This window comes from Triticum urartu, chromosome 6 (genome assembly GCF_003073215.2).
Source record: "Triticum urartu cultivar G1812 chromosome 6, Tu2.1, whole genome shotgun sequence".
Lineage (NCBI taxonomy): Eukaryota > Viridiplantae > Streptophyta > Magnoliopsida > Poales > Poaceae > Triticum > Triticum urartu.
This window is the reverse complement of record NC_053027.1, coordinates 504,415,475-504,428,308: the sequence shown is the minus strand read 5'-3', so window position 1 is coordinate 504,428,308 and position 12,834 is coordinate 504,415,475. Positions and strand designations below refer to the sequence as shown.

The following is a 12,834-nucleotide window of genomic DNA, read 5'->3' as shown; positions in this document are numbered from 1 at the left end:
TATGTGGTTATTTCATTTTTTTTACCTTTTTAGTTTAAATATGTCCAAAATATAACCGTTTTCGTCCGGTTTCTATGAAATCCGTCATATTTAAATGAAATACAACCTTGTTTGCATGAACTTCATCCAGTTTATTGAAGAAGTGTTTGCAATGTATGCGGCAACGGTTGGATAGCGGCCTCCCACATTCATGTCCACAGTTTGGTCCCCCTGTCCGCCAACGGAGACAATTTGCAGTTGGAGATGCCCTTATTGTTGTTGACAAATATGCTCCGCCTGCTACCAGCGTCGCATGCCAACTGTAAAGATTTATAGTCCTCAACCAAACTGGCACATCCGTAAGATTTCAATGTTGCTCTCAATGTCGCCGGCCGTGGAATCAGAAAATAGACTAAACTGAACTGAGAATACACCGAGACTTCAAAAGTTGCGACCTTGTCACTGACACAGCAAAATCTCGTTTGCTTCTACACAACTTCCTAACACGATGAATGCTAATAAAACACGGGCATTCTGCAGCACATAAGCAAGGGCTAGTTTAACCATCTAACTCTAGTAATTAATTACCGACGATGCAAATATACACATTGACCGTGCAATCAGCACATCCAACGGATCTCGAGTGTTTGTCAATTTGGCGCTGCACACCCATGGCAATCGCTTCAGGCAAGAGACACCTTCTCCTTTATCATTCAGGATTTGAAGCATAGCATTTTCCTTCCACCGAAGTTCCTTCATTTGCAACACACAAAATTCAACATTAAGAAGCGAAGCAGAACACGCATAAGATGGCGATCCTATGCGTTCATTTCATATACATTTCAGAACAAAAGCATAACCAACCTCAACATGTCTAAATGCACGGTTTGGCAACATATTACGGTAAGACTACAATGTTATTATTCCCTTGCCACTACTGGGGGAGGGGGCAGTGTACTTTAGATCTAAAACACCAAGGGGTGCTCAAATCACCCTGGATTTTTATTTACACAATTCACATTCTAGGTAAATTTGGTTATTGCAGACAATGACTCAAATTAATCGTGCCAAATTTCTATGAATGATAAAAAAATAGCTTTAGAAGTTGCTCCCTCTGAGTTCCCCAAAACTTTCCATTTCAGACATAGCAAGTAAGACTTTAAGAGCTTCGACAACCAATATCTCTTGTAAACAAGATTCAATAATTGGAAAGGTAACTTTATAATATAAGAGTGACTGGGTTATAACTAGTAGTGGTCAACGCTGCATTTTGGAGACCGTGCTTATGCCCAAAATGACAACTATTACAATACTGGAGGGAAGTATTATCAAAAAGAAAATTGATAATGAAGAAAAACTGAAAGTGTTGTATTTACTTACATCATAGAACATCCCCGGCGCTGTTTCTTTTTCTTCTTTTCTCTTTGTTTAGTTGGGGGCTGGATTACTACCTTGATAGCAGCATCAAACACAGCTTTGACATTCTGCATATTGCACAAGTGTAAGAATTTTCAGCTTACACAAACACTTTGAAGAAGAAACAATTGCTGCAGCGAGGGCATACAGTTCTCTTACAGAAAACTTTACCTGTTGTGTCTTTGAGCTGCACTCTATGTAATATAAAGCACCAACTTGCTTACGAAGTTCCTCCCCCTGTGGCAATAGCAAGCACAAAATTGAGTTTCAGAAGCCAGGTTGCATTTATCATCTCTTTGACCTTAAGGTCAAGGACATTCAAAGCTCACCGATTTATCAACAATCAACAACATATACAATTGAGATGTACTACCTGTGCTGTGGTAACGGGTATCATGCCAGGGTGGTCCAGCAAATAGTGCTTGTCTTCACGAAGATCTGCAAGCAACATTACAATTTGTGAATATTAAAACCATATTTAATTAAGGAATGATTTGTCGTAGATATATAGTGTTGGATAGTATTTCTTGTTGGCCTATTAGGCTTCCTACCCCCAGCAGCAAATGAATGGTTTTGACAGCTACAATGATCTTGAGAAGTGCATGATTAATCTCATAGAAAGTAGCTAGTTAAGGACGCAGGATTAGGATTTTTCTTGTGTGCTTCATCCATGGTTCATAATCAATCATGGCAGAGTTTTTCATTATCACGTTTAAACACGACATTTCATGCAGTCCAATCCGTAAACGACCTTAAACCTTACCATATTTATTAAGCTTCACCAGACATACTATTTATTCAACAACTATTTGGATGATAGCTTCTGTAAGCTACAAAGTATCTGGCCCCCAACTACATGGATGATAAGCTGTCCACGCTACAAAAGATCACTATCAGTGGATTACCAACCAAACTAAATTCCAACCACGCCGAGACAAGGAGACGCCAACGAGTTACTACTACGTAACAGGACAAGATACACAAATCATGCCACCAATCCCACCCACCGCCCACCTATAAGCAGTTATTAAGCAAACAATAAAGCTTTCACTGTCATCACAACTCACCCAGTTTTGTGCCTACCAGCACAACCGGCACGCCGGGCGCGTAATGCTGAAGCTCCGGTATCCACTGAAAGAGGAAACAACAAGGCGCAAAACATTCAAACCTCTTTGACATTTTTTTCCAAATAAAAAGGAACAAGTCCTACTACAAAGGATGCTAGTAGAGCATTTCGGCACCTTCTTCATGATATTCTCATAGCTAGCTCGGCTCACGAGAGAGAAGGCAAGCACAAAAACATCAGCGCCGCGGTAGCTCAGAGGCCTCAGCCGGTTGTAATCCTCCTGCCCTGCAAGGATGGTACCATGTGAGCTCCCCCGGTTACCAAATGAATTCGTCAGAGAGTAAAATTTGCTGCTGCGATGTGCAGCTGAGGCAAAACAAAACCTACAAACCACAGGCGCAGCAGGGCAAAGAAAGCGGTCGAATCAGGGGGTGAGAGTTACCGGCGGTGTCCCAAAGGCCCAAATTCACGGTGGTGCCGTCCGCCACCACGTTTGCGCTGAAATTGTCGAACACCGTGGGTATGTAGTCCTGCCAAGGCCAATGCCCGTCAGAAAATTGAGAAATTGGTGTCTCAGGCGCAATGTAAAATCAGCCACGACGCTAATCCATCACAGAAAAACACGCCTCGAAAGCAAATTGGGAAAGATCCTTTGCGCGACAGTCTCCAATAATACAAAATCACCACCGGTACCGTACTGAAAAAAAAAATACCCTGAAATGGAACATATCTAAAGCTCGCGCCTTTGGCGCAAGAGCCGGCTGCAGGCTTGCAGCAACAGGGGGGGAGGGGGAGAGAGAGGAAAGATTTGGTGCTCACGGTGGGGAACTTGTTGCTGGTGTAGCAGATGAGCATGCAGGTCTTGCCGACGGCGCCGTCGCCCACCGTGACGCACTTGATGAACCGGGAAGCGCTGGACGCCATGGCCGCGCGCGCCTCTCCGAGTCCTTCCCCCGGAGGTCGAGGAAGGGGGGCGAGGGGAGGGGACAGAAGAGGGGTGGGGAGAGGAGCGGAGCGGAGCGGCGGAGCTCTTGCTGCGGTGGTGGTGATGGGGGTAAGTGTTTGGTGCGTGACTTCTTGAGGAAGTGAAGAGGGTCACATGCTTGGCACCTCACTGTACTGTCCCGAGAGCAGACAAGTAGAGGACGACCCCCGCTCCCCCCCTCCCTCCCTCCCTCCCGCTTGTCGTGTTGGTGCTACTGCTTGGCGGTGGGGGAGTGAATTGCAGCTCTAGGATAGGACCTGTGAATTCATTTATCATGATACGTATACGCATTTCAACAGGCAACTACGTATACGTATTTATTTATTTATCAAGAGTACAGTAGTTGATAAATGTGGTGATGTTGCAGTGAGTTCTAATGTGAAATTAGTGTATGATTGCACGATATATTGCTCTTCGTGCATAGACACGTATATATGATGTACAAAGGTGGACCACGGACCTCAACTATACAAGAAATTAGGAGGCGGGTCCAATACATAATATGCACATAACACATATAGATATTGTGAGACCTGTTGTAGTAATAAGATAATAGAGCGTTTCTACGAGCAAAACACCAACAAGAATTTCCTACTGTTCTTTGGAATAAAAGAATGATTCCCTAAAGCTGATTTGATATTATGTATGATCCGTGTGTTTGAAGTTTTGTGTATTTTCAATCACCTTTTCTGTGGTTCGCTTTATTAGTTTTCATACATGTAGGTTTTCTTAAATTCTCATGTACCAATTCATGCTCGTAGCATTATTTTTTGCATAAAAGAACTGATAAAATAAATATAATATAAAGATGAACAATAATGCTTATCGTGACAAGCTAAATGGGCACCTAGCTGAACTTACTAATATTGGCGCGCTTATCTTTGTTTTGAAAAATGACACGCTATTGTGCGTAATTTCATGAAACGGCCTAGCTGACGTAGCTCAAATATTAAAATTTTAGTTGTCGCTCATAGTATAATGACTGCTTTAAAGCGGAACTGAAATGCTAAGTTTAGAACTGTGTAAAACAGAGTTGGCCGCTAGATAATACTCCCTCCTTTCCGGTTTATAGGGCTTATCTCAAAATTTTAGTTTTTCCATTTTATAAGGCTCAATTTGGTTGTTCCCCATCATATATTCAGACTTCAAGGTGCATTAAATCATTGCATGCAATTATTAAGAGAAAACTGACCAATACATGTGCATGCATTGCATTGCAATTAATGCATTCATAAACATAATTTTTTGAGGAAAACAAGAGCATTAATTGGGTGCTTTTGCAAACTACAAAAAATATTCCACCACTCATCATCTACCTTGGTTGGTGAGATTTTTAAATTGAGCCTTATAAATCGGAAAGGAGGGAGGGTTTGATCTTCGTTAGTCATCATCAAATCAGTCGCTTTTATGTGTTTCACTGTTGAGTGCTCTATCTTAGTTATGGAATACATGAAATGAATATGCACATCTTTTCAAATATATGCTATTAATTGCGTTTATATGTGTGTATGTATGTCACAGAATTAACATTCCGGATGAATTGTATTCGCGGCCTAAAGCGGAAATGAAATGTTGAGTTCAGAACTATGTAAAATGGAGATGGCGGCTAGATAAGATATATGGCTTGATCTTCATTAGTTATCATCAAATCAGTTGCTTTTAATAATTTCATTCATTACCGAGTAGTCTATCTAGATTATGGAATAAATGGAACAAATACGCACATCTTTTCAGATATATCATATTAATTGTATTTATATTATGCGTATATGTGTCACATGAATTAGTATCCCAATTTAATTGTATTAATACTCCCGCCTTTTACAAATACTGGTAGTTTTCTTTCTTTACCTTTCGTTGACTACTATGCATGACTTTTGACTACCATGTTCGGCCATATATGATAGCAAAAATTGCAGAATGTGTTTGGAAGGTCGATCCAGCGACATTATTTTCACATGGTTTATATTACACAACACATACTACATCCATGCTGCCTTACCATAGTGGACGAAGAGGATACTAGGAGTATACAAGGGATAACCCGAAATCTCCATAATTGCAACTAGTGCCGAAAGTGTCGTGGAAACTTGGGAGAAAAATGCGCCTCATCATAGCCAGCGATGGGAAGGACAAAAAAAAGTTGCAGTAGTGTCAATTGAAAGGGGTGCTTTCAACTTTGAACCAATGTTCATACACAAAGTGATAATGTGTATACATCGTAGCCAGCGATAGTAGAAGTCTTCAACAAAAAGCAAAACAATGTGGTGATTTTTGCAGTTCTGGGTTGTAATGTGAAATTGGTATATTCTCATACCTGTTGCAATACATTTGGTGAGCGAAATCCTAAAGAAATTATCTTATTGTCGGTGTTTTGAGTAAAAGAATGATTATGTAAAGCTACGTTGATATTACGTAGGATCCACGTGTTCGAAGTTCTAATGCGTTTTCAGTCGCTTTTACTGTGATTCACTTTGTTGATTTTCATACATATAGGTTTTCTTAATTTCTCATGTAGCAACTCATACACATAGCATAATTTCAGAAAACGAGAAACCTGGTAATAAAAAAATTATTATATGAACAATGATGCTTATCATGATAACCTAAATGGGCACCCAGCTGAACTTGCTAATATTGGTGCACTTATCTTGTTTTGAAAATAGACCTGACATTGTGCGCAATATCATGAAACAACCTGGCTAACGGCTGTCGTAGCTCAAATATTAAAGATTTAGTTGTTGTCCATAGTATAATGACTACTCTAAAGCAAAACCAAATGCTAAGTGTAGAAGTGTGTAAAACAGAGATGTTAGCTTAGATATCAGGGTTTGATCTTCGTTAGTTATCCGGCTACTTTTATGTGCTTCCCTACCAAGTACTAAACCTTAATTATGCAATAAATAAAATTAATATTCACATTTTTCTCAAATGTATGTTATTAACTGCTTTTATATTGTGTGTATATGTATCACAAGAATCAACATCCCGATTGAATCATATTGATACTCCCGCATTTTACAAATATTGGTAATTTAATTTATTTTATCCTTCGTCAACTACCATGCATGACTTTTACAACCATGTTCAACTATATATGATTAAAAGTTGCAGTATATGACTAAAGTTTAAGTCAATTGAATGATACTATTCTCACATGGCTTATCTCTATGCCTTACACATACTACGTCCCATGTTGACCTACGTTGTTGATGGGTTGGGTACCAGAAGCCTGCAATAGATAACCCGAAATCTCCAAAATTTCAGCTAGTGCCCAAAATGCCCCCAAAATAACAGGTCAATTTTTTTTTCAAAAAAATAAAGATTCAGGTCTAGCGTATAAAAGTTCATCAAAAGCGCAAAGCACATCAAACATATTAAAAATTACAGCGAGGTCTCTAGACCACCGAATGACCATTACCACCAAAAAAGTATAAAAACATGACATTATAATCATAAACCGGAGAGAACAAGTGCCAATTGTAGCCAGTGACGGATCAAAATTTTGCACTAGTGTCAATTAAAAAGGGGTTGCTTTCAACCTCTAAGCAACGTTCATACACAAAGTGACAAAGGTTCCAACTAATTAATCACCTACGAGTCTTGGGCGGGAAGCAATGTGGTGTTCCTGGTCCGTTTGGTGATGTTTTAGATGCCCCTTGCGATCTTTGTCATGAGATGCTATGTTTTGCAACTCAAGTAAAGAAATTCCCGTCCTTCAGTAACACGTACAGTAATATAAAAAGGAGGTGGAATGGAATATGGCTGTCATTGTTTAGCATTTTTGTGTGTTTCCTGCCCTGCACATGAAATCCCCTTTTCACCCTTTCTCTTGGAAGCTTGCTCATAGTACCCTCGCACACGCTGTACACACCATGACCCCAATCATCAAATCATTGGTTAATGAGGCTCCCATCATTGCGAGGGTTAGCAGCGCCCCAGAAATGCCGCCGGTGAATCGTGTACAAGCTCGTTCTTTCCCGCATTTTTCTTTTAAAAAATACTTTCTCTGTAAAAAAAATATGAAAACATTTAGATCATCAAAATAGTGATCTAAACAATCTTATACTCCCCCCGGTCCTTTTTAGTTCGCATATAAGATTTGACTGAAGTCAAGCCTCGTAAAATTTGACCAACTTTATAGAAAAAAAATACCAACATTCACAATCTGAAATCAATATCAATAGATGTGTCATGACTTAAAGTTTCATATTGTATAACTTTAGCATGGCAGATGTTGATATTTTTTCATATAAATACGGTCAAACTTTGTGAAGTTTGACTTCAGAAAATTGTAATATGCAGAGTAAAAAGGACCAGAGAAAGTATCTATTCGCAGAGGGGGTAAAAACGTCCTATAATGTAAGACTTTTTTTAACCTTAGTGTAGTATTAAAAAATGTCTTATATTATGGGACAGAGGGACTTAAAGTCATGCAGCTCTGCTTCTTCCCCTCCTGCATTTCCCCCATCTCGTTCGGTACATATGTGAAAGAAAAGAGGAACGGATCACCCACCAATTTACTAAAGTCAAACGATGATGAAAGCACTCCTCGCCAATTTGTGAGGTCAAATCGTCATGACAAAAGCGTATCCCACCAGTCCACAAAGCCGGATCACGGCAAAAGCATTTTATAGTTACCGTCTTGGCAATTCGGCATGCATGAGACCACTCACACACTCACCGCCTTTACTTGCCCCTTACGATGAGTAGAGAGTGATCAAATGCTCCACCGATGATGACATGAATAGTAAGTCGGGGGGATCGACCGGGGACATGTACGCTCAGACCGAGACGTGGCGTAGAAAAATGAACACCAAGTGCAACTTACACTTTGTTTAGATTAGATTAGATACATTACATTGGTCGACCGCGAGAAAAAATATGTCCGAGCGAGCTCCTGGTGCACGGAGACAAAGGCTCTGTTTGGTTCGGCTGTGGATTTTTAAAAGCAGCTGTGAAAAATTTACTATGAAAAAACGGTTGTGAAAAATCCGATGTGAAAAGGATATATGTTATTTGGCAAACCAGCTGATACAACCCTTTTAGATCTTGGCTCGCAGTGAAATCAGATTTTGGAAAGCATATCCTAAGCTGCTTCCGCTTTTGATTCAAATTTTGACAGCGAATTTCTGAAATCGAATTCTGCTGGGTTCGTCCTTTAATTCAGATTCTGCTACGCGACAGCGAAATCCGTCAATAAAAACTGAACTAAACAGAGCCAAAAGCATCTGGCTTCCTGAACGCACGCTCTTCCTTTTTGTTCGCTATCTCTTCTCTGGCCACCGTGATTAATTAGGACGGACGGACGGACGGACAAAGCTTGGATTTACATGGTGTGCGTGCGTGCGTGCATGCATGCATGCCAGCTGGTCGTGTCCCTGGCAGATCGGCAACGCTTTCTGCTGATTCGTGCGCGTCTGCGTGCCCTCCGGCCTCTGCCGGCTCAAAACGGTATATAAAAGCATCTCCAACAGGCGAGCTAAACAAGCGTCGTGTCATAAATATACCTATTTTAGCGCGCGCGTAACCCGGCGGATGGCTCTAGCGGGCGCGCAATAACCGCGCGCGCGGTATAATCAGTTGGGCGCGCGGCAAGAAGCGGTACCTCGCGTGGTGTATTTGCGGCGCCCGCTTCCGCACGCGGCACACTCGACGCTCGCGCTGCGCTCTTCTTCTTCCCCTCCAAAACCCCGCGCGCGCCGGCGCCGGCGACCCGCACCCATGGACGCACGCGTCGGCACCCCGCTCACCCCGTCCTATAGCCGCGACCCCCCCGCCACCGCCGCCGCCGCCACAAACCCTAGCCCGGGTGGCGTTGGCCTCGCCTCCGCCGAAGCTCCTCCGACCAGCGGCCTCGCGCGCGGCCTCTTCATGCCGCCGCGGATGACCTCGGCGGCGGGTGGCGTCGCGCCAGCGCCGGCCCGAGCCGCCGCCCCCTCCTCCTCAAAGCTCCCCAATGCGGCGCGGCCAAAGAAGGGCAAGACATCGGCGAAGAAAAACAAGACGGCGGACGGCTCCGGTACCTCCAAGGCGAGGAGGAAGAAGCTTGCGGGGCGTGCGACGGGCGCGGCGGCTGCCGAAGCGCCGGCAAGCTCACTCATTGAGCCGGCGGCCGGCGCGCACAACATGTTCGACGAAATGCCTCCAAGGTAAAAAATTCTAACTTTTCATTTTTTTTGTTATTTTTTGAATGCATTCGTCACATATAGATAGCTTATTTGCATTGTGCAAAAAAAATTGTAGTCTCAATGATGATGCATACATGTCAACGATGGGTGTTGGCTCCAACAATTCGCATTGGTCTCAAACCAATGACATGCATTTTGAAGACCATGACTTCGAGGTGGACGGGGAGGGTGAGGGCATTGTCGACGCACCGAAAGGAAGAGCGGGCAATTACACCAATGCCGATGACATCTTACTATGCAATACTTGGTTGCAAGTGTCGAAGGATCCATCCGTTGGAGGTGATCAAAGTAGAGATGCTTATTGGAACCGGATGAAGGAACACTTTGATGCTCGCAACGTGAGTGAAATTGACCGCTCCAACTGATCACTTAGGTCCCGGTGGTCGACAATCAACTCGGATTGTCAAAGGTGGGCGGCCTGTCAAAAGGCGGTTGGCAAGTTGAACCCAAGTGGCACAAATGAGGACGATAGAGTAAGCGCCATTTCATCTTACATGTTGGTGCTAACTTGCTTTTTTTGCTTGTTGTTGGTGCTAACTTGCTTTCTTTTCATGTAGTTCAGCATTGCGCAAAACTTGTTCAAAGAAGAGGAGAGGAAAACCAAGAAGGGGAAGATCAAGAAAGGAAGGGTATTTACTTTGCCTCATTGCTATGAAGTGTTGAAGGATGATGAGAAATGGAAGAAGCGTGAAGATTTGGATGATTTGCATTTGAGCGACAAACAGAAGCGAACAATTAAGTTGGATGATGATGATGAGGATGATGCATCAAGTGATGACGGCAAGAGAAGCCCCACACCCAACTCGGTTTCATACTCGAAGCCAAAGCGGCCGGATGGGTGCAAGAAAGACAAAACCGAAAAAGAAGAAGAGGAAAGGAGATGATGAGCTCAAAAATGCTATGGAAACTATTGTGAAGGCAAGAAAAAAAGCCAACGAGAGGTGAGAAAAATGGCAAGGACCCAAGATGCCGCGGCCGAGGAGAAGAGGTTGGCGGCCGAGGAGAGGAGGGTGGTGGCCAAGAAGAGGAAGGTGGCTTTGGAGGAAAGGAAGGTGAGCAATGAGGAGCGAACTAGGTTGTTGGAATGGGAGAAGCACTTGTTCTTCTTGGACACAACTAACCTCAATGCGGCGCAAAAGGAGTATGTCAATCTTGCCCAAGAAGAAGTCTTGATCCAAAAAAGAGCCATGGTTCATGCAATGGGTGGTGGTGGCCTCGGCGCAATGGGTGGCGGTGGCCTCAGCGCCATGGGTGGCGGTGGCCTCGGCGCCATGGGTGGCATGGGTGGCTTCGGAGGTACCGTGGACGGTTTAGGTGTAATGGGAGGCATGCCTGGCTTTGGAGCACCCCCCGACGCTATGGTCACCATGAGAGGCATGAGTTTTGCTTCTCTCATGGGAGGCATGGGTGCACCTCCAGCCGCCATGGGCGGAATGTCTTTCGATGTGCCTCCTCGCACACATTCCCATGAAGATGCCATTGAAGATCTTGCCAACACCGTCGGAGCTTCACGTGATGCGGTGCACGATGAGGAGAGGGAGGAAGATTCATCTTCGGAGGCGGAAGAATCATCTTCCGAAGATGAGGACGAGGACGAAGACGAGGACGAGGACGAGGAATGATGTGTCTTTCATTTGTGTATTGAACTTGATTTGCATTTTGAACTTGGTTGGATGAACTTGTGGGCATGATTTTAAACTTGTGGGCATGAACTTCATCAACTTGTTTGTGCGAAATTTTTATTGTGTTGGAAAATGTTTATCATTTTGTGTTGAAAATGCCATATGCAATGCACCGGCGAGTCGCGCGCACTGCATTTTAGCGCGGCTACTGGAGTCAGCACTGCGCGCTGCGCCAAACCAGGCGATGCGCGCGCGGCATATATGTTTTTTGCGCGCGGCGCGACCGACGCCGGTTGGAGATGCTCTAATAATGATATACAGAGCGTTTTGACACTGCAGAGCGGCCTTCGTCTCAAAATAAATGTCTCAGCTTTATACTAGCTCTAGTACAAATTCATACTAAGATCAAAACACTTATTTTAAGAGAAAAAAGTATATAGTAATTATTTTTAGGGAATTGGTATAATAATCACTGATCGACGTGGCATGGTGCCATGCTGCGGGTAGCCGAGGACACCGCCGGCGTCTTCTTCGACCGACGCGCACCCGCGTTTCGCAATTCACAATACATTTTTCATTTGAAAAAAAAAGAAATAAAATCACAATGCGTTTTTTTTGGCAGGGTGACAGGACATCTTCTTTGCTTTTTTTTTGAGAAAAAAGACATCTTCTTTACTGGGATGAAAACGGGTGCAAATGATGCCCGTTGTGCCGAAAGCAAAGCAAAGCAGAAAACGTTCCTTGCGGTGCAAGATTTGCGGCGCCTGCTCTGCTCTATCCCGGCCCTCGCTCGGTCGGTTCATACTCGGGCCCCGACAGATCTCATCATCGCGCTCGCTCAATACAATTTGGCTTCCCCGTGTTGCTAGCTACAGTACTACTCCTAGAGAACTACGGCTGCGCTAAAAATTTAACTCAGCTAGTGGGTAGGGTACTACACTACTACGATTAGCAGTTTAGCACGGTGGCAGAGGGGATCGAGATCGAGTTCTGTTTAGCCCAAGGCAGGCTTGCAAGCCAAGCTTGCTAAAGTTAAGCTCAGCGCACAGCACTGACAGACTGACCACCGTGTCAGTCCTCCGTGCATTTCGGCTGCGTCTGCATGGCTGCATGCGTGCGGCCTGACCGGATGGACGGACCCGCCGTGCTCCCGAAGCCTGCCTTCCTTGGGGTGCTGATGTTGCTGCCGTGGAGGAGAAGGCGACGACGCTGCCTAGTATTCTCATTTTTTGTATTGTTGTCCGCGGCAGGCAATAGATGCCGCCTACTCCACCGGCGGATCGCACCCACCGCACGCCTGCTGCCATTTACGCGGCCGCAAGCACGGGCGCCAAGTTTTTCTTTTGAGACAAGCTCACAAAGATTTTATTCACCCGTCACAATGTTTACAGGAACGAAATCCAAATTTCCTGGATGGCCTAACCAGACATAGCGGCCAAAACCCAGGGATAATGCATGCTTTGCTAGTTTGTGAGCCTCAACATTCGAGGTTCTAAATTCATGGTTAATTAAACACGAAGAAAATCTCTAGAGCGATCTATGATTTCATGTACCACGGCCCCATATTGTGCACAA

General features: G+C 44.0%; 1 protein-coding gene across 1 annotated transcript; it reads right to left on the bottom strand.

Moving 5' to 3' along the window:
* Nucleotides 1-374: 374 nt before the first annotated feature.
* On the bottom strand, nucleotides 375-3,622 carry LOC125514620 (rac-like GTP-binding protein 3). The gene is made up of 8 exons (XM_048679956.1): nucleotides 3,281-3,622; nucleotides 2,904-2,991; nucleotides 2,637-2,746; nucleotides 2,463-2,526; nucleotides 1,769-1,833; nucleotides 1,567-1,632; nucleotides 1,360-1,463; nucleotides 375-732 (listed from the first exon to the last, which is right to left on the bottom strand). Exons 1-8 carry the CDS (start codon nucleotides 3,383-3,385, stop codon nucleotides 693-695), a joined length of 642 nt encoding a protein of 213 aa, XP_048535913.1. The 5' UTR covers nucleotides 3,386-3,622; the 3' UTR covers nucleotides 375-692.
* Nucleotides 3,623-12,834: the final 9,212 nt, after the last annotated feature.